Source organism: Pocillopora damicornis, chromosome 4 (assembly GCF_964200805.1).
Source record: "Pocillopora damicornis chromosome 4, jaPocDami1.2, whole genome shotgun sequence".
Classification (NCBI taxonomy): Eukaryota; Metazoa; Cnidaria; class Anthozoa; order Scleractinia; family Pocilloporidae; genus Pocillopora; species Pocillopora damicornis.
Genome location: NC_142673.1, coordinates 21,253,002 through 21,273,791, shown reverse-complemented (window position 1 = coordinate 21,273,791; position 20,790 = coordinate 21,253,002). Strand labels below are relative to the sequence as shown.

The 20,790-nt window shown below is 38.5% G+C and overlaps 1 protein-coding gene across 1 annotated transcript in view; it reads left to right on the top strand.

The window, feature by feature from the left end:
* Positions 1–20,288, top strand: part of LOC113671685 (E3 ubiquitin-protein ligase rnf213-alpha) — a 55,119-nt gene extending 34,831 nt beyond the window's left edge. The window contains exons 54-84 of the mRNA XM_089202482.1: positions 284–798; positions 1,598–2,065; positions 2,441–2,604; positions 2,914–3,120; positions 3,499–3,713; positions 4,318–4,426; positions 4,510–4,601; positions 5,326–5,574; positions 5,739–5,859; positions 6,022–6,471; positions 6,949–7,068; positions 8,609–8,719; positions 8,855–8,908; positions 9,157–9,357; positions 9,536–9,635; positions 9,765–9,802; positions 9,956–10,053; positions 11,279–11,432; positions 11,909–12,089; positions 12,661–12,752; positions 12,872–12,929; positions 13,354–13,553; positions 13,727–13,868; positions 14,328–14,411; positions 14,851–15,028; positions 15,882–16,089; positions 17,172–17,246; positions 17,870–18,070; positions 18,372–18,461; positions 18,753–18,922; positions 19,541–20,288. Of these exons, the coding sequence (XP_089058608.1) occupies positions 284–798; positions 1,598–2,065; positions 2,441–2,604; positions 2,914–3,120; positions 3,499–3,713; positions 4,318–4,426; positions 4,510–4,601; positions 5,326–5,574; positions 5,739–5,859; positions 6,022–6,471; positions 6,949–7,068; positions 8,609–8,719; positions 8,855–8,908; positions 9,157–9,357; positions 9,536–9,635; positions 9,765–9,802; positions 9,956–10,053; positions 11,279–11,432; positions 11,909–12,089; positions 12,661–12,752; positions 12,872–12,929; positions 13,354–13,553; positions 13,727–13,868; positions 14,328–14,411; positions 14,851–15,028; positions 15,882–16,089; positions 17,172–17,246; positions 17,870–18,070; positions 18,372–18,461; positions 18,753–18,922; positions 19,541–19,703 (5,308 nt within the window). The 3' untranslated portion in view covers positions 19,704–20,288. The remainder of the gene's footprint in view (positions 1–283; positions 799–1,597; positions 2,066–2,440; positions 2,605–2,913; positions 3,121–3,498; positions 3,714–4,317; positions 4,427–4,509; positions 4,602–5,325; positions 5,575–5,738; positions 5,860–6,021; positions 6,472–6,948; positions 7,069–8,608; positions 8,720–8,854; positions 8,909–9,156; positions 9,358–9,535; positions 9,636–9,764; positions 9,803–9,955; positions 10,054–11,278; positions 11,433–11,908; positions 12,090–12,660; positions 12,753–12,871; positions 12,930–13,353; positions 13,554–13,726; positions 13,869–14,327; positions 14,412–14,850; positions 15,029–15,881; positions 16,090–17,171; positions 17,247–17,869; positions 18,071–18,371; positions 18,462–18,752; positions 18,923–19,540) is intronic.
* Positions 20,289–20,790: the final 502 nt, after the last annotated feature.

The following is a 20,790-nucleotide window of genomic DNA, read 5'->3' as shown; positions in this document are numbered from 1 at the left end:
GAGAATAATTGTTGGAGAGAAGGACCTTCATTGGGACATTTTCAAGTTTTGTTTAAGAGCGTTATTTTTCATATCTATTTATTCGATAAATTTCTACTTGGGATAATTAGGCATCTCCATTATCTGAACCACAACCGGCATGTATCACTCACCGTCTATGCAAATTTTGTCTGTGGTTAACACATTGACAGCTTAAAGTGTATGTCACCTTGTACGTCTCAAAAACTGTTATGATGTGTACCTTTTTTTCTCTACTGAAACGAGCCGTCTTCTTCTTCCGCAGAAACTTTTTTGAAGACCTTGGTGGAGAATGTCCTGGTATTCTTCTGGTTCAGTGTGATTCAGGAGATGAGAACTCTAACCTGATTGCGGGTGCAAGACACATTCTGATGGAAGAACGAACAAACGCGTCTGAAATGCTCAACTTGTCATCGTTGGAAGCTGTCCACATTGTGCTGATCACTCAGCTGCCAAGAATTGCTGGTGGATGTCGTAACTTTGTCGGTTTCCAGGGTGGAAAATGGATGTCCGCTCACATTGATGAACTTCGTCCACCCGGTAGGCATACTCCTTCCATCGAGCAACTCATCGATCGTCCCATAAGTAAACTTTTTAATGGAGACCGCATTGAGGAGGGTGACACCATGTCAGCGGTGACGGTGGCGGTGAAGCTCCTTCGTAACTGTGTACAAGCGGCTGCTTGTAGGGTTGATAGCGAAACGGAATCTGCTGAACGGTCAACGCATAGGATTGAGCTGCTTTTGGATTTACTACCTGATGACTATCAAACTCAGGAGGGTTAGTAAAGAGGAAAAATAAACTATATGACATGATAGAATTTTAGAAAAGTTCACAAGTCTTTCAGGTTAAGAAATATAACCTTTGCGATCGAAGCCTTGAGGGTTTTAAATTTGCCTTTCTTCAAGTGAATGGAAAATCTCGAAATTGCATTCATCCAATTTTACCATTGGTTTTATCCTCAGGAGATCTCTAGAAATTTGCGGGAAGGTGTTGATTAAGGCGCTCCTTTTCCTGTAATTGCAAAGATTTGCTATTTTCTCCAAGAAATGGTACCAAGTGGAGACCTCTTCAGATTAGCGAACAACAGAGTTGTTCCAAGATATAGAGAACAATTCTCCTTTTGCTATTGCTGTGGAAGTATAAGATTAACACGCTACCCTTTTTGTAGAGGTCATTGTGATGTAGAAGTTACGGAGGACAATCCATCTATAAGGTATCAAAGTTGTGACTTCGTCACTGGTGTCGTCAGGGAAGCTGCGAGAATGGCAAGGATGGATTGGGTTATTCATCGCTTAAAGCTCGGAACCTATTTAATCAATAAAGCAATATTGGATTGGAACGAGCATCAAACTTGCAAACTTTGCTGATCCATTAAACAAATTCAATTTTGGGCGCAGTGCTAAAGGACTTTTAAGTGTTTTTCAGAATTGTAGTTTTGGGGACAATAGTTAAAGGAACGTAACATTGTGTGAAGTGAGTCGAAAAGGCTAGGTTTCATTCAGCAATTGGTAAAATTCAACTCCTCAATTTCATTATTTTATTAATTTATTTAATCCTCACTCCCATCTCTTTTAAGATGAAGAGTCGTTTGCAAGCGTGGCGGTACAAAGAACATACCACCTCTTAAAGGAAAGGGAGCTAACAGCGGCAAATCCACAAGGATGGCTCCAATCAGAAGCTCTGTCGGGAACAGGGGTGCAAGAGTGGGGCACCTTTAGAAAGGCTCTTCTGCAGCGAGTGTTCTCAGTTGTGGTTCCTATTTTGGCTGAGATCATTGCATTGGCAGACAGAGACTGCAATTTAGACTTGTTGAAGAATGACAACACGTGGGTTTCGCGGCTGTGGCTGAAGATCCTGGCCGACTGTAGCATCTCAGAGCTAAGCTACAGTGACATGATATCACCCGCTACTAATTCTGTTCGTGAACGTGTCCAAGTTATTGGTTCTGGGGCCGGTGGTCATCGTTTTTCCTGCCGATTTCCATTTTCGTTTATTATCAAGCAACGCGTGGAAAAATTGTTAAAAGACGCATCTAGCGTCGAAGGTACATAAACTACTTTTTGCATTTGTTTGCCTATTTTTTTTTTTTACTGTTGTCTTTCTGTTTTATATAATGAGTGATTACATAAGACAGTTACCCTAGCAAAGATGTAGTCTATGATCACCACCATATGAGTAAATCGAGACTGATAACCACTATTGGTGCAGTCTTTCCGAAATTTTCTATTATTCACAAAAACAGGAAATGTGTTTAAAAATCCATAGCCGAACATAAAGGAATTTGGTCATTGATGGCTATCTCGATATGCGCTGTATATTCTGTTGGTCATGACGTCGATGAGGTAAATTGAAGGACTCGATTTAGTTCTGTCGGTTTAGCAACATTTGTGTTGTGTTTATCTTGTTTCCTCGGTTTCAGCTCATTCTAGCGCCACTCTGTTGGACTCTCTTCGTGAATTGATCGGTAACTCGCAGTTGGGACCTCCACTCGATGAATTGCGTGGTCTGAATTCCGCGGGACAGCAATATCTGATGGATTTTGTTCACATGGTGTACAAGCCTTCAAGCGACATGGCACACGAGGTTTCATTTCTACCATTGTTTTCATCGCAATATCAGATTTCTTCGGAGAATAGTTATATTTTCTTTCGCAGCGCTTGCCTAGGGTCTTCACCCAACGCGCATCCTTTCCCGTGAGAAATCGTTTTAATCATTAATTTATAAACGTAAGCGATCAAAAACGACGCAGTTAGATCGAATATGTTACAATACAAGAGGGAAATCGACCTTTCGATAGGACCATCAGGGAAATTCAATGAAAAATATGAAGCTTTTAAGTTGTAAGATGATGCTCTCGTTAGCACGATTGCTTTTTTTCCTCTATTCTTTCAGCTTGTTTACGAAGCGATTCTTTCGTCAGCGAGAGAAATCGTTCCCCTGGAAGATGAGGATGGTAACGAGTCGATTGATATAGCACTCGTTCATGTTGCATACAGTAGAGTTCAACACCGTTTGAAGTGTTTTGATACACTCGTTAAAGCGAATCCAGATCTGGTACCGAGATTACGAAAAGTTCTTCAAGGAAATGAGCCAGAAGTGGTGAGTCTAAATGCCTTATTGTGGCTGTTTTTAATACGTTAGTTATAGGTTCATGCTAATTTTAATGAGTTCTCAGTTTACTCGAATATTTTTTTAAGGAATTGTATAAACAGAAGCTTTAATTAGTGGTGATTATTAACATAAGTTCTACCACATTAGGCCGCCTAAGACTTTCCGTAAGGGTGTCCTACACTGATACATTTATGTCCCTTGGGCAGACCAGGTTATTTTATATATCTTGTTTTAGAACTGAAAATTATCACGTATTTGTAATGGTGAGGCAGTCACAAGCGCAAAATTATCTCCTCCCTCTTCCGTTTCAGGTACAATGTTTGGTATTGTTGAACTTTTCTGTGGTATTTTTAAAATTTCTTACAGCTTTTGGATGTCATAGCATTGAACATTTGTCTTGAGGCACTGGAGCCTTCACGAGAGATGTTACTTTCTCCGGAGACACGACGAACATGGTGTGACAGAGTTTTGTCTATAAGGCCAGCAGTGGAAGACATGATAAGGAAAGAGAGGTTTAAACCTGTCACGGAGAAATGTTCAAACTATGGAGAGAGATCAACAGTAATGCTTGGTCACTGCAGGTAACATAACACCAAATTTTCCCTTTTTGAGGTTGGTTTAGACTGTGACATGAGAAGAAGCCGACTAAAGGCTCTGATGCAGCTAGTTTAATCGGCAGACTTTATTGGCAAGATTATTTATAATCAGTCTGTCATTTGCTCGCTCCGTATTTTATGAGAGGATTTTGCATGTTCAAATAGTTGGTCTTTGGGCCAGCTATGCTTAGTAACCAAGTGCTTGCACAACCTTCCAAGAGAGTAAAAATCGTAAACAGAGGACTAAATGATACTTCTTCAAAGAGGTATTTAGATCTTTACTTTATCTAAGCCCACTTGAAAATTTGCTATTTTAGAATTTATGTCGAGGCTGGGGATTTAAATGGAAGGAAATGATTCTAAGTTTTAAGGATGACGCGAGAAAGGGAATTTTGCAAGGTTTTTTGCCATGGTGACTTTGTCGAATTCTGTGCGTAAAAATGTCTTAAATTTTACCAACGCGAAACATTAGTAGTACCGTGTTTTAAGGGGTTGTCTGGAGGACCCGTATCGTAGAATGTATTTGGAAGTGCAAATAAATGAGAAATTACTGCTAATTAATATATTATTTCCTTCTTGTATGGATCAGATCCATGTGGCAGCGAACAGGAGCCGTTCGACTCTTTGTGGAGCACGTGACTTTGTTCGCCGAGAAAGATAAAGATGCCACTTCGGAGAACGTTATCAGGTTGTGGAAGGTAGGTTAGAGTTAAGAAATGCAAAACAGAAATAATCAACTATAAATTAAAATTCGGTAATAACAAACTGCTCTCTTCTGAAGGTTTTGGGAGATGAAACTGACTTTTCATCGCTGAGATCGCTGCAGACCATCGAAAAATTCTTGATTAACTTCAGTGAAGACATCAAGCAGAGGTAAACCAGCACATTATCCACAATTTAGTGGTTAAATTTTTTACAATATAGGACCTCAGTCTCCGCAAGTTTCGGAGACGGCACAAATTCTCCCACAACTTATTTCGGGTAAAGTCTGACACGAGCCGTCCTTGGACTCTCTTGTCACAAAGGAAATTTGATTTACTCCAGGCTAACCATCTCTTGATATTTCCCGGGTGGTACTGAATTACTCAAATGAAATTTAAAGCGGAGTGAAATTCGGAGACATTTCAAGGCTTCTAATTGTGAAAGCTGTCATCGGCCTGTGGCCACTAAAGTATTCATTGGTGGTATAGCGTAAGGGAATGTGGTAGGGCGATCGCGAGATCACTTGTCTCCTAATTGTGTGGGCGAGGTCCGTTCCAGGACCCTGCATCACACTAGAGTTTGCTATGTCACTGGTTCTTTTCTTTACCCTTCGGTTTTTTTTTTTAATATGGTTCTTGGATTTTTTCCCCCACATGAAAATCAAAACTCCGAAATCCAATCATCCTGAAGTCCCTAGACGAAGAATTACATCGCAACATTTTCACAGAGTAATCATAGTTTCTCACAGCTTTAGATGCCAAAAACTTAAGTTATTTCTGATAGATGGCGAGAAACTATGGTCCATTGCTGAAGCTTGAGCGTTATCAAAACTGAGATTAAAGAAATATCTCTACTGCTATGCTGTTACTTATTTCTGCTTTCTTTATGACCACAGGACCAGCGAAGAGACCACTTCTGAGTTACGTCGCCGATGTAATGCCTTTTTCATGGAGCTGGTGTCAATATTCTGTTTTGGTGACTCAGTGTCAAAGGACCTTGAAAAGGAAGCTACCACTCTACTTATGCGTTATGTTATCGGTCATCAGTCAACTCAGACCAAGGATTTCTCTCCATTCCCTGATTATGCTATTGATCCCACCCCTGTGGTGCGTTCATTTCTTCTCCAGCAGCTATTGCGCTCAAGGTGAAAGTATTGAGAATCAATCTCATTCTCAACTATGACACTCACACTTTCCTGTGCCTCTTAACATGTCTGATTTTCTTTTTTCTTATCTCCAATTCACATTAAATTGTCCAATTAATGAGAAGATAAGTATATACTAAATTGTCTTTTATTTTTAAAAATAGTGTGAAGTTGACAAAGTTGGTGAAAGACCATCTGGGAGATTTCTTGCATGGGGCTCGGAACTTAAAACCAGAACCTTCGCACGTCAAAGAAGTCTGCTTCTTATGCGTCCAGTGCATGGAGGTATGTAAAGTAAACTAGTACTGAACTGTGAGGTGAGAGTAATTCAACTGAAATTAAATTTACTCTACATACCCGAGATGTTACTTATTTGTCTTTTATTATGTGGAGTAAATTGTACTATAAAGTCCTAACTGTTCTCAAATCTAACTGCTTTTTCCCTAGGACATCCTAATCAGCCGTTATCAAACCAGAGTGGCCGATTTGAAGTTAACAGTAAAGCTCAAACATGCCAAAAAGACTTGCGAAGAGTCGTTTACAGCTCTTAGGGCCGGTGACGAGGATTCTGCTGAAATGAGCCCTATTTCTCTGGATGGGGTTGCTAAAGGACGTTACGTGTTATCATTGGTGGTAGAGTTCCTTTACAAGTTGTTCATTGAGGGAGATAGCAGTTACAAAGACTTTGACGCCAAGAGAGAAGTGATGTTATTATTAGAATCTGCAAGGAAGCTTTGCATGGAAGTGTCGAGTTCCACACTGCAGCAAGTGTCGAGTTCCACACCGCAGCTCTACCTACTTAAACAGCTTGTCAGGCGGTATGGCTTGGACTGTGTCCGAACGCTGGGTGAATATGAGGAATTGGCGTGGATTTTACCTTCAGAGGCCAGACAGCAGGTAGGCAATGAATGATTAATGAACAGATTTCGTTGAAATGAGTGAGAACTGAATCATGAAAGGAAAATGGTATGCATATGTCGTAAACGTGAGACAGGAAAAGAAAAATATGAATGGTAGAAGGATTCAATTTTGGTGAATTTTGACTTCGTAGTTTGGTGCTCTAATTACTGTGAACATGTTAACGAGCCAGGCCATCTACTATGTGAACTTCTCAGTACTCTATAAGAGCAAATATACTTAAACCTCGTGAATATCTCTTAAAGAAAAAACATGAGTGTTTCCAAAGCGCAACAGTTGAAGACTGGAAGAGAAAAAAAGAGGAACGACTTTTGAAAATCCAGACTCTTTCCGTCCTCTTTATTTACTGCTCATAATGGAACAATTCCCTTAAATGTTTGAAGGAAACAGTCTTTTTCCATTTTACGTATAGTAATACATGTTGCTTGCTATTGATCTTTGGTCTTCGATCTGCAGGAGGAGGATGTAATCCAAGACAGGTTTATTGTTCATGGAGACCATTATCGTGCCGTCCGTGAGGGGCTGGCCAAAACTGTAATCAGTGGGAACATCCAAGACATTGTCACTGCCATTACGGTTAGTGTTAATTGTGTATTCGTAATTTCCATTGTACCGTTTATCTTCGTTATTAATGGAAAGGTAAAGGTGAAGGCTGTGGATTATTGTGGGTTATAATCGCGTAACGCCGGGTTCGTGGCGACTTTTGAAAAGCCAAATGTCACTTGTCAGTAACTTGTCGCGTTGAACGTTTTTGGCGGGAAATGCTCACTGATCCAATGAGAAAGAGTCTGGATTTTCGAAAGTTGATCACGGAAAAATCAGTTGTGGTTGACGATGATTTATTGGCTCTAATCGAACGTAAACTGATAACGAAATGATAACATATTACAAGATAACGCGAATCACGAATCAGTGATGGAGAACATTCCAATTATAAATGCAGCGTAACAAATGTTTCTAGCTGATTTCTAAAGACATTAGAAATCAATAATACCGAGAGGATACATGTACTTCTAATTTCTCTAAAGCGATAGCAATAATGTAAACGATAACAGTTAATCCTTAAATCCTTAAGACCGTAAAGTTGCAGGAGATAAAGGCTACAGGAAAACTAAATGGGTCCTTTGAAAAACTGGGCACTGCTAAGTGAAGCCACGTACTTGACTTGTAATGGTACTTTGTGATTCAGTTGGTTAGAAACACTACTTTAAGGAAAAGAGGCTATAAGTTCGAACTTGTACTTCAAATTAGGGGCAGAAATATTCTGTATTTACACATTGGTTCCCGCTTGCACTTTTAATAGCCAAGGGTGACTTAAACTTAATTTACCAATAACACGTATGGTAGCTCTGTAAAGCTGAAACTAGAACTACATAGAGAAGGCCTCTAACAGCATCTATATATACACTTCCACGTGTTAAAGGTTAAGGACAATTATTAAATGGAGAAGCCTCGATGTAACGTTTATTACATGTGGATTGTATCAACTTAAGACATTCAGAAATGACACATATGTTAGAATTCGTTGCTACTTAGTTTTGATAAATATCACACGCGATAAAGGAATTTGATGACTTGCGGCTTCCTAATACAACTTCACGGTTAGACTGCTGAATTGTTTGCAATGTATTTTCAGCAGGTCACATTATGGTTCACATCATATTTCCTGGTCATAAGCTTTCTTCTTCGTTGTTCGCTTTCAAAATCTGTTTATGTCACCCTTCAGTTACGTTATTCGTTAATGATGTAGCCCCTTCTAAGAAATATGCTGGATCCATCCCTGAATTATGAAGACAGTCTTCATCTTAAAATAATTTGGTTTTATCCACTGAGTTAATAGTGAAAATTGGCCACCGTTAAGAGTTTCTATGCTGATATTTCGAGCTTTAGCCATTTGCCATTCGCTTTGTTTCTTTAGAAACTTACCCCCTTTACTCATTTGACGTGATCTTAGAAGACTTAGAGGTTAAAGTTTACAGTTTTACATCTCATAACCATATTTTTAACCGAAATGTAAGTATCTTTTAAACAATGAAGGCTTAGTCAACCATCGAACACTTTTGATGAGAAGTTTCCAAATAACTCACCATGAGAACTTTTGAATATTTTTTCGTAGGAAACAAGATTACAAGATGTCTCTAAAAATGTAATTCTCCTCCTGGCAATGTACCGTGAAATAACGATGGCAAATATTTCTCTAGTTCAGACAGAGAATTTGTCTCAGGAGGTAAGGAAAAGAGATATACACTTTCCAAAGAAACTTATAATTCTGCTCTGTATGTTTAGTCATCCTTCCTCCTTGCTAATTCGACACACTCTTGACTGCTGCTTTCAGAAAGGGGGATACTTTTTTTTTTGTCAGGTGAGAGTAAAACTTGGTGATTTCGTAAGAGATGGAGGACACCTAAATGAAACGGTAAGACCGATTAAAAACATGCACGCATGTTTTCTGCAAAATCGATTGTCGTTGGGGTGACTCGAAAAGAAAGGAACAATTAGCACATTTTTAATTCCTGAATTTTGTGATAAATGCTGTCGACTCGTGTGAAACCAAAGGAATTGGTAAGGGTATAGTAGACGTTACTCTTCTTTTCTTATTCTCTTGATATTTAGGCTGTTGAAAGGTACGTTTTCTATTTGTAATAAGCTATGTGTATCATTTAGGCCCAACATTTGGCCAAGGAACTTCTTGAGAACAAACAGGGTGGAAATCTTAGGGAACTTCAAATCTACAATGGAAAGAGTCCGCAGGAGCACACCTTGACAGAAATTGTGATCCACACAGTAGTAGCTTTACACTGCGTTGGTGCAGCATCTTTGGCTCAGCCTTTGTATGCTCTCATGACTGATCCATCGACCATGAAGGTAAATATACACAGACATGTTATCCCGAGAAAAAATGAAATGTTTTTAGCATAGGCCAAAATGACAACTATAGCAATCTTAGTTCTATTGTTAAAACGATAAAAGAGCATTTGCATGTCTTGTTCCATAGTAGTTTACTGACAGAATATCTGATTTCTCCGTTGATTTCCTGGTACAGAATTCTTTTTTACCAACAATGCCCGAGGATAACTATCTCGAGTGCATGAAGGCCATAGCTGAAACTATGAATGGCACTGGTTGGGTTGGAGAGTGGTATGGTAAGTGTCTTTAATTTTTAGAAATGTTTACTTTTAAATTTAGCACCGATCTCAGATAAGAGTGTACAATTCTAGTGTTCCAACGAGAACTTTGAAATTACTTCTTACACCCTACTTTCTTTCTTTCAGAGTGTGGCAATTGTAGATTTGTGTATTTCATCGGGGAGGTAAGGATATATATATATATTTTTTTTTTCCTAATATGTACACGAGAGCCTAAATAAGACAATAAAGAAAATAAGAATAAAGAACCTAATGTACTTTGTGCATAGTCATGGGTTCTTATTTTTCTAACATGGATTTTATTTGTTTTGAAATAGTGCACTCAACCAATGCAGCAGGGCACTTGTCCAGATTGTGGAAAAGTATTGGGAGGGGAACAGCACAAGTTCCTAGGAGAATACAGAGTTTCCGAGAAGTAATGTGAACACATCTTATTTTAATATTTGAATAACTTAAACGTTTCTCAATGTTCTCTCTGTTGTTAGGGAAATAATGTTTTTTTCTTTCATCACACATTGAGGACGAACTTTTACCTAAAAAAAGGAGCTACGTTTAGATGTTTTGAGTATTCTTTTATGCAATTTGAAAGACTAACTTCACCTGAAAAGACACTAGAAAATGGAAGCTTGGAAGGTAGAAACACAAAAGAAGAAAGTAATCTACCAAGAAAGAAAGAAGATGTTTAAGGGTGGAAGAGATTACAATGGATCAAGAAAATATAAACCGTGTAGACTTTATTCTCTTGAATGGATTCAAATCAACTTAAAAATTTAGTCATGCTAGAGCTATGTTAGTGGATGAGTGAGTGAGTGATGGTAAGTAACAAAAACATGCCGATCTTGACCCAATTTTGACAGATGTTTCCCGGTACTTCTTATCGTTTCTTTTCGAAGTATCTTGTTACTTCGACATTCCCCTTCGATACACCTTTGAGTTCTCTCCTTTTGGGATTTCTGGCTTATTGCGACAAACATCTCAAAATAATTTTCAATCTCGTCGACGCATAATTTAATTACTAAAAAATTAAAATTTCCTTGCAGAAATATCTAAATAGGTGCTATCTGCGCATAATGAAAACTTTGAGGAAAAAGTTTTTTCTTCGAAGAGAAAGCATTTTATCTTTTAATTACGACATATGCCCAAAAGAGCTTCTAAATTTACGAAGCGTGTAAAGTGTGAGTTACGATACTTTGAGTTTAACAATGTGATCCTATTCGACGGAATGTAAGAACGAAATGGCGAAATGGCGGAATATCCTAAACTACAGAATGAAAACATTCTAAAACGCGGAATGACGAATGCACTAAAATACGAAATGACGAATATGCCAAAAGGCGGATGACGAATATCCTAAAACGCGGAATGCCGAATATTCCAAAACGCGGAATGACGAATATCATTAAGCGCGGAGTAACAAATGTGCTTAAACGAGAAATGACGAATATTCTAAAACGCGGAACGACGAATATCTTAAAACGCGGAATGACAAGTATGCTAAAACGCGGAATGCCTTGTTGTACGAAACAAAAGTCTCTCTGCCTATTTTTCACGATGCACTAACTTTGACGAATCTATTGTAAGAACTTTTAAGCGCATGTGATTATTTGAGCGTTATCTTCTTTTCTACTTTCTATCTTTAGGAAAGACAGGACCAAAACTGGCCATGCACTCGGAGAACCTGGCTCGAGAACTACGAACGCAGAACCTCAGAGAGACATGCCACCGATAGTGTGCAGTTTGCTGAGGATTATCATGCACTCGGCCATGGTCATGGGAGCATCCAGAAATCCACAGGTGATTAGTCTTTTGCTATCAGCTGCAGTCCCTCTGAACCCCTTTGGAGAATGAATTTTGATCTAGAACGCCAATGTTTTGATGTAGTTTTGATAAAAGAGAGGAGCATACGGTTCACGTGATGTTTAGTTTGACTGATCAGTTTCCAGATTGATAGGAAGTCTCAAATTAAAATGATAATAATGATGGAAATAGTAACGATAAAAGTAGTGTTAAGGCTTTATTTACAGAGGTTATACAAAGCACAGCCAAGGAGTTTAACTCGGGGCAGCCGAGAACAAATCCAGTGAGTATCAGTGTGGAGGGCTTGAACCCGGAACTACCAGATTACAAGTTCAGTTTCTGACTGGAGATAACTTTGTCTAAAATCTGATGGAACAAATATCCATATGGTTTTAATTAAGGAAAGCAACCAAGTTTTTACTCATTTATCTCACTCTTGAGCACAATTTTAAATCTTCGATTTTTCTTTAAAGGCAACCGCACAGCTGATCACACCTTCATGCACATCGCAGTCTGTGGGACAGTTTTTATGGCAGCACTTGCAGAGAGACCTGGATGTTCTCAGTAGAGCACTCGGATGCAGTGTTGATAACTCAGCTCTAACAGTTCATCTAGCATTACAGCGAATGATCTCGCTAACTGGGGGAAAAACTGGTACAAGCTTTCATACCTTAAAATTTATGTAAAAACACACGTTGATTAACGGGAAAACTCTCATTCGATGGACTCCCATATCATCGAGGATGAATAGCTCTTTTCTCCACCAAATCGTACTTTAGAAACCGGAATTTGCACTTTTGTCTTGTTTGCAAGCTCTAGCCATCATCATAATTTAACTATGACAAATTCCAACATTAAAGAGTCAATTAGCTCTGGTTGTGAATTCTAAGAAAAGTTAACATATCAACCGTAAGCCCTCGAATTGACTTAAAATTAAATCAAGAGCTGGTTCGTAAGTTTGATTAAATGACTAGTAGATAACAGATGACACCATTATTTGGTTGAGGAATTAAAAAAAGGGAAACAAATGGCTTACGAGGAGGGGAGGAACCAGGAGGGGGAACCAACTAATTCTGATAACGTCATATTTGATTTTTCTTTCTCTCTGATCAAACAAAATAGCGAGTTCAGCATATTGTACAAACATTCAGTATCTCTCTCGATGTTGCTATCCAGTTTGTTCGTTATTGCCCATTGTTCCCCCTTTTCTCTCCACACTCTCCAGGAGATAACCATGACATGTATCTTCAAACCCGGGAAAGTCGCCGCAGCTGGGAGAAAGCTTTTTGCTCTGAGATTATTGTTCCTGTCATCACCGTACGTAAAATTGATAGTGATTTCTTTTTGTCTGTTTTGCTAATTCATTTGCTACATATGATCTTTATGCGTATGACTATCGTTTTAGTGTGACTCTGATTTGTGCAATATATTCCTAGCATCTTGACGAGAATCTCCAAAACGCCTCAAGACTTTTGATGGGAGACGAGAGATTTGGTACGCTTTTTCATGTTACTTGTTGATGCAGTAAAATATACGCGACAAGCTTATGATAGAACTGGTACTAGTGGATTGGAAGGTTTAGTATTATCCCTGAAAGAGGCGTTACCTCAACCTTAGCAGTTAGTGAGGCGTATTTTTTTGTAGACATCTACGAAACAGGTTTCACTAGTACTTTTATCGTTCAATGGCGTTTTTTCACCTAATTTTTGCTGAAGCGTGCACAATTACTACAACCTTAAGCGAAACTTTTGAATACAAGCTTGGTAGCAAATGGAGTCTGCGAAATGAGAAGAATTACCTTAAGATGATATTTAAGAATGGAGGAGATTGACCCGCTTCTGACAAACTTTCAATATATTAAGGCTAACTTTTCAAATGAAACAACTTTTCACACATCTTCGTATGGTGTCCTTTTCAGGAAAGGATCCGCTGGTACGTCAACTTTACGAGTTCGATGAACAGATGGAAGACTTATCTCAAGGCGTCAGGCCCATGTCTCGCGCTCTTTGGAAGTACAGACACCATATAACTGTTGAGGAACTGAGTAGCTCTTTTCAAAGAGAAGTCCTTTCTGGTGGCGGAGAGGAATTCAAAGTGTTGGACGCTTTCCTCAAACAGGTAACGTCAACATATCCCCGCAAAGGGTTGGGTTTCTGTGCTACAAAGATTTTCCTCGTAATTTTAACCCCTTTTTCTGCCTAAATTTCGGGCAGCATCTGCTCATGAAAAACCGAAGGGAGTCTCCTCTTTAAGTCTATCTTCACATGCTTTTTCCTTTTAAACAAATACAGGAACACAAGTTGCGTTTTGTTCAGTTTCTGCCCGATGTTGTTCACCTTCAGCGTCTATTGATGGACAGATTCCACCGACGAATTGACAGAACAGATGCTGAGAATTATTCCGTCCGTGAATTTCTCAAGGACCTTCCGAAAGGTACTCAATGAGTTACAAACCTCTATCCAATATAGCCAATGCCATGGAAACTGTTCAATGCAAAAGGTTGATGTTCTAAGCTGCTTTTCAAACAGTAAGCTGCGGTTAGCAGGTGCACCTCTGCCTGCTAGTTTTTCCACAAGATTTTTTTTGACGACAAGGTTTATGGAGGTGTCAAAGCTGTTGCATTTCCACCCCGTGGAAATGTGACTGCTAAATTTCAATTTTTTACATTTATTTATTTGTCAAGAAATCTGTTCATGGTCAGAATTTTGTTGGAAACTCTTCTCGTGTCATCTGCTTGACAAGTCTCTGTGTTTCATATTTTCCGTGTGACTTCTTCTGGATAAGGAGATTTTGTATGAATTTTACTTAAGAGAAAGTTGCCAGTGTAAGTGCAACTGTGTGCAAGACTCTGTAGGTAAATTTTAATTATTTTAAAATCAAATTTGTCTCCAGGATCTGTGAAAGAGGAGTATACGAACCTGTTCCAGAGTTTCAGGAATGCATGGAATGCTTGCAAGTCATTTCTTGGTGATCAAGGTACAATGATTGTTCCGTTTTACCAGAGTTCATGGAAGGTTTAAGTAATTATCGTGACCAAATTTCGTATTTTTGTAAATAGTGTTTGTGTAGTTACTTGATGATTTAGCTTAGCCCAGCGTGGTGAGATAAAAAAGGCCTAACTCATGAGTGATGCTAAATTTAAATCTCTACGGGTAGCCAAAATTTAGTCATTAAATAATATCTTGAACATTTGAATTGCTGGTTTTAGAAAAGGAGCACACTGATTTAGAAAATATGTGGTCTTTTTTCTTTTGTTTTTTCTTTCATCAATCGATTTTTTTGATGTGGTAAGTCTTTTCAACTCAGACACCAATTCACTGTTTTCATTGATTGTTGCTTTAGCAGTTTTACGTCGCCCGTTTTTTAGTACTTTCATCTGGTTCTAATTTGCCTTTGTCATTCTTTACACCTGAAGGTCGCCTGCGCGTCCCACAAGACCTTTGTAATACCACAATGGACAACGACTGTCCAATTGCAATGGTTCTCCCTTGCACCACCGGGATGGGAGTTTGTTCGACCTCGCTCACCTTCTTCTTGGTTAATGCAAATAACGAGTCTCTGGGAGCCTATCGTAGTGCAACTAATCAAGACAGGTACATAATTTTATAATGAACAGCTTACGTGTTGCTGTTTTCCTTTTTACCCTCAGTAGAAGGAAAAAGTTGATCGACGTGATCTGACTCGAGCTATATAAATCGTATAGGTAACGCTTTTATACTTCCTTTAAGTTTGTGAAACTGACTGAGCTGCTACACGAGACTGATATCAGCATCTTGAAGTCAGTTATCATCTCCTTCAAATGCGGCTTTAGAATGAAATATGTCAGGAATTTGGGGCTTTACTGTCGATAATAATGTACATTGGAAATAATTACAGTGTTGAAGAAAATCATTTATCGTCTGTCCTGCTCAGTCTTGGATAATTACCACCTAAGCATAGGACAATTACTACAAACAATTATAGTCATTAGTATCACTATCTGTTTTCTGATTGGCCGAAAGCCTTCGGTGAATTTTCGAAATTAGCGCTCGGGACGTCCTCTGGCCGCAGATTATACAATAATCATGTCAAGGACACTCAAGGCCACGGGTAATTATGTCATGACTGCGGTGCACGATTTCTAAGGGTAATCTTGTCAAGTTCGCCCGCTTTGTGTTGCTTGCTGATTTGTATATTTTTACACGTTTAGAAATAAATTATCAGTTCCACCTACTGTTGTGACCATTTTTTTTTTCGTTTAGTGTATAGTAAAACAATTATAAGATTCGGTTTTTGTGATATCCAGAACAATCAAGGTCTTTGTAAGGGTTATCAGCCGAAGCCGAAGGATGAGGCTGATAACCCCTATCTCGACCTTGATCATTCTGGATATTGTAAAAACCTCATCCAATAATTGTTTCAGACTTAACTATACATCTTATCTGCTATATTCTTTTTCATTTATAGTCCCTTGGAGCGTGTCTCCGTATCAGAGGTGACCTTGTCGCACTTAATAGCTTATGATCCTGAGAGAGACCTACTGCCCCTCATCCTGGCTCATTGTAACTACTCTCTGGAGGTGGGAAAGGAGACCTTAGTTCACTATGATTGGGCGGCTTTGGAGAGACAGCTGATTGACAGGTTGTTGAGGGGAAGGCCTTTTGTCGAGTTCAAGGTAGGGTGGAAGTATTTATTACACATAGCGCATGATGAGAAAAAATAATTTTCAGTTTTCTTCAGTAGAACTCGTTTTCACCTCGCAGGGTTTGTTCTCTTCATTCTCTAACTGAGTTTGCTTCATCTTGCTGCAAACAGTTTCAATCTCATTTTATGAACGACACGTTTCTCTCAAGATGTGTTTCAATCAGTCACGGCAATTTCAGTTGATGGATAAGAAAGCTTACCTTGTTTGACGTTTCAAAGATAGGACTCCTGTGACAGATACAGTCAGAACAGAAGTTATTCTAATTACACTCAGACGAGTTATTCAGTGTGAAAAGTTTATTAAGGATGAGTCAGCCAGACTTGTAGTATACGCATCCTAATATTATCTTAACTTGTGTATACTAAAAACCAAGGGTTCTACATAAAGAACCTGTGTTACGCCAGATACGAAAAACCACTAAAAAACCACTCTTTGGGAGTGGCCAAAAAATATGTGGAAACGTATTCCTCATCTCATGCAGCAGCAAAATACCCCGAGGAAAGGGTAAACTAACCTGCTTACACTGCTAATCTCAAAGAAAAATAAATTAATGTAGTGATACGAAAAAAAAAAAAAGAAAGCGGTGAATCATAAGACTAACCGACCTAGGATGACTTAATTTTCCCGCGAAACGCTTAAATAATCCGAAACTTTCACGATGCCACGCAAACCCCTTCAATGTGCCATCAGAATATTGATTTCTGACTTATTCGTTTCCATGTCTCTCTTCCGTCAGAAATTGCATATTTCGAAGGGTAAAGGGTTATATGCATACCGGGTCAGTTTCTGGAAAGTATGTTGCAAACAGCGGTGTCAGCCCCATTTCTCAACACTTGGTGCTATTCATCCTTTTTGACCTTTTACTTGAATTACCTGCCTCACTGGTCTGTATCTGATGACCAAAACTTAAAAAAACAAAACAAAACAAAACAAACAACCCCTTTTTGAAACGCGTTTGGAGCTTCGTTATGACCATCCCTTCACTACTGTAAGAAGAATTGTAATTGTAAATTGTAATTTCTGTCGGTGCTTATTTTTCCCTTTTGTTTCAGGACGAACGTTTTGCGTTCAGCCGAGACACCCGAGATGACGCAGTTTTCACTTCCCTAACTGGAAAAATTCCTCAGGTAAATTTCATAGTTTCCGTCTTTTTTTCGTTTTAATATATACGTTGAACCAGTGGTACTGTAAAGTTTTTTAGAACATAAATTTGCTTTCGCCTTTTTTATGCACCCAAGAATAAAATCTCAAGGTGTGGAATGTTTGAAAAGGAGATTTGAGGTTGGTGGGTGTCTAATAACGCTTGATTGGCGATGCAAACTGGGTGTTTTAAATTGGGAAAACATTTCAAATTACCTTCATTTATGAAATATGTTTATTTACTTATTCATATGTTTTTTCATTTATTTTCTCATTTACTTGCATGTAACCTATCTTTTTGTAGTTTCATTGGGAACGAAATCTTGCTTCATGTTTTGTTGTTTTGTCATCTGGTCTGTCTTTGATTACATTTTTGGGAAACAGGTTTATAACCACTTTGACCCGTCTTGACCACGGAAAAAGCAGTACATCCCTCTTTCTAACATGACAAACTTTTCCCTCCAGCTATTTCAGTTAACGGAAGCATGTTTTCGGCTCTGAATTGTTTTTGTTACGCCGATAGTAATATATTTATCACTTTATTTTGATGTTATTGTTTGTATTGGTGTGTTCAAGATCTAAGACACTTACACCAAGTGTTTCTTTAAAGGAATCCATTTCCCGCGTCGTCGAAAGTCAGATTATTAATGATTTGCGATCTTCCTTGTCTGATGTCTGTGATGTTATGTCGTCACTGGATATTGCCATTGGCTTTCTTGCCTCATCGGGTGGCCAGCCGGAGAGGCCTTTAAAATGGTACTTACATGAGGTACTTAAGCTGCCCAAAGATCGAGGTCTCAAGAGTGCAACAGTAAGTATATTTCTCCTTTTTATTTGAAAGACTCACTTATGCGGTCATCCTTCTTGACTGGTGCAACACCAATATCTGAATCAAAATGTTCTTGTTAGGTGCTACAAAAACTCATTCCTAGATGCCAGAGGCTGTATAGCATTCGAACGATGTGTGAGAGATGTCTTATAATTATTTTCTGTTAGTTAACTAAAAGAGAAGCCCTGTTTTAGACTATTTGCTCATATGCCAGGCATTGTTCTATGTAGGAGTGCTTTGACTCTCGCATGGGTTCTTATGGAATTATGCCATTTTGTTGCAGGCAGAGCAGCACTGCAGTTTGTCCCATACCCTGGCATTGTGGCGGCTTATGGCTCTCGAGAGAGCAAAAATCAAGTCCAGGAACAAACAGGTTAGGTTTGAAATGGTTCTTTTCACTCTGGCAATTTTAATTTTTTGTGTAATTGCCGTCATTATTTGTGGAACTTTAGCCCTATGGAATTAGTTTGTTTGCCAGTAAAAGAACAATTTCAACTTCGTTCAAAGTTTGATCATTGTTTCTGATGTGCTGTACACGAGATGTATACCTCAACTTTTCCGCAAGGCTATCACAGTGTAACTTTGATATTAAAGGTTTGGAGATGATAGTTTGAGTTCGTCGGATCCCTTTAAAACAAACCCTTTTTGGGAATTTTTTTTTCAGGAGCCGTTTGAGCAATTACCTGATGTTTTCAAGGAAAAACTTAGCTCAAGCGAAAAGGCCAGCCTAAATCGCGTGTTGCGAAAAATCGATATGGACATATTCCTGCCGCAGCTCCTGCAGATTATTCTTCTGAATGTCAAAAAAGATGGCGAAACAATTTCGACGATGAGGTATCGAAGACGGGCTTCTCGAAATGTTCCATTCTATAATACATCAATTAAATAAGGACCAAATTCGTTTTTTTTATCTTTCAATTCTTACAGTTGCTTTTGTAACTTAAGGAAATAACGCCTTCGACTTGCAAGTGTAGAGCTATGAAGTACAAACCATGAAAACCACGAGATTTCCTTGCTATGCCGAATTAATAGACTTTTGGCTTAAAACCGTTTTTCTCAAAAAAAAAAATTTTTTTTCTAACTTTTTTAGGTGATATTATTTCCTGGGAGGGATGATATCGTCAGTGTCTTTTCTTGTATTTGAACCAAAGGTTCTAATGATGAACACTTAACTGCGCCTTGTTGTCCAAATTTCCCTAAACTTCCTCTCTAATTCAAAAATCCTTTTCGTATTTTGTAAACAAGCTTGTTGTTCAAGTCCACGCTCAATTCTTTTTAGCACCGGTATTTAAAATGTAAATTGAACATAGTGAAATGCTGATATTACTCGGGGAGAAGAAACAGTTTATGGTACACTCTTTTGCGGCTTTTGAAATTCTAAACTTTGACTAATTAGCCTTGTGAAGTACTTTAGTTTAACAGGACGAAGATCTAACTACAAATTTATTGCAGCTTTGAAGATTACTTGGAATGTTGTTTAGCCGACAAAGGCCTGGAACAAATCCCAGGAACAGAGAACATCACGGACAGCATCAAAATGGCGCACTTAAAGGATGTTTGGAACTCCGCTGTCCAGCTAAGTGACGACTTCCACAAAGATCGTCAAGCAGTTTAATATTCTACTTGAGGAGCGGTCAGTTCAAAACTCAAAGGCAGTGGTGCAGTTCGTTTTTAAAAAGTCTAAGCAGTCACCTTTTTTTAGTCAGTTGAAAGAAATGTATGGTACATGCTGAATTTTCATAACAGTTTGGCTTCTGGCTTCAGTTTTCTCTAGTACAATAATGAGGTACTAGATACACGTAATAACAAATTAATTTGAAAATGTTGGCATGTAATAAATATTGCCATTTTTGTAGCTACGTTAAGATACTTTAATGCTGTAGTTTATGAATAGGGCCAGCCAGTTTCTTTTGCCACGTATATTTACCTTTGGTTTAATGAGAGTGTTGAAAAAATTCTTCTCGATGCCATCCTCTACATAAGTAGTAGAAAAGGCAGAAGCTTTTATGTATATGAAAACTAAAGCGGGATGGTATCATTGATTAATTTTTCATAATTGTTTTTCTTAACAGTCTAAAGGTAACTCAAAATGCTACAGCTGAGAATGAATTAGCATGGCATGCAAGTTTGAACCACACTTTGAATCAATGTCAAGTTAGTACAGAAAAGTATCTCTTCCATTAAAGTTTTGCATAAATTTTTTCTTTGCCGGTGTTGATGTCTTCTAATGTGATGTAATAAACACCCCACCCAGAGTTATGCCTGGGCAAAATCTTGTGCATACGAAAGGTTCTGCATGAAAAGAACCTTTGTCACAATACGTCCTGTTGTGATTGTAGTTAACTGCTTTTCCCTTTTGGCTATCGTTTCTGCCACTTTAGTCGTAAAAAAAACGAGAACGGAGTGGCCGGTTCTTGAGCCAACACTTTCCAGGCCAGGAGAGGAAAAACATTTTATGGTTACTTACGGACTGAAATTTTAAACTTCGAGCGCCCGTATTGTTTTAAGAGAGGATGTCAGTATCCATCGAACAAATTTGAAATAATTTGGCAAGTCGCCCACAATTCGTTTTCACTCCAATTTTCATATTTTGTAGCCCATTATGTCCTAATAATTTTGGTGTAGTTTTTTTGTAAAATATATTTCAGTTTTCGAGAAATGATTTTTTTAGTTCGATCACTCAAATATGCAAATTTTCACCG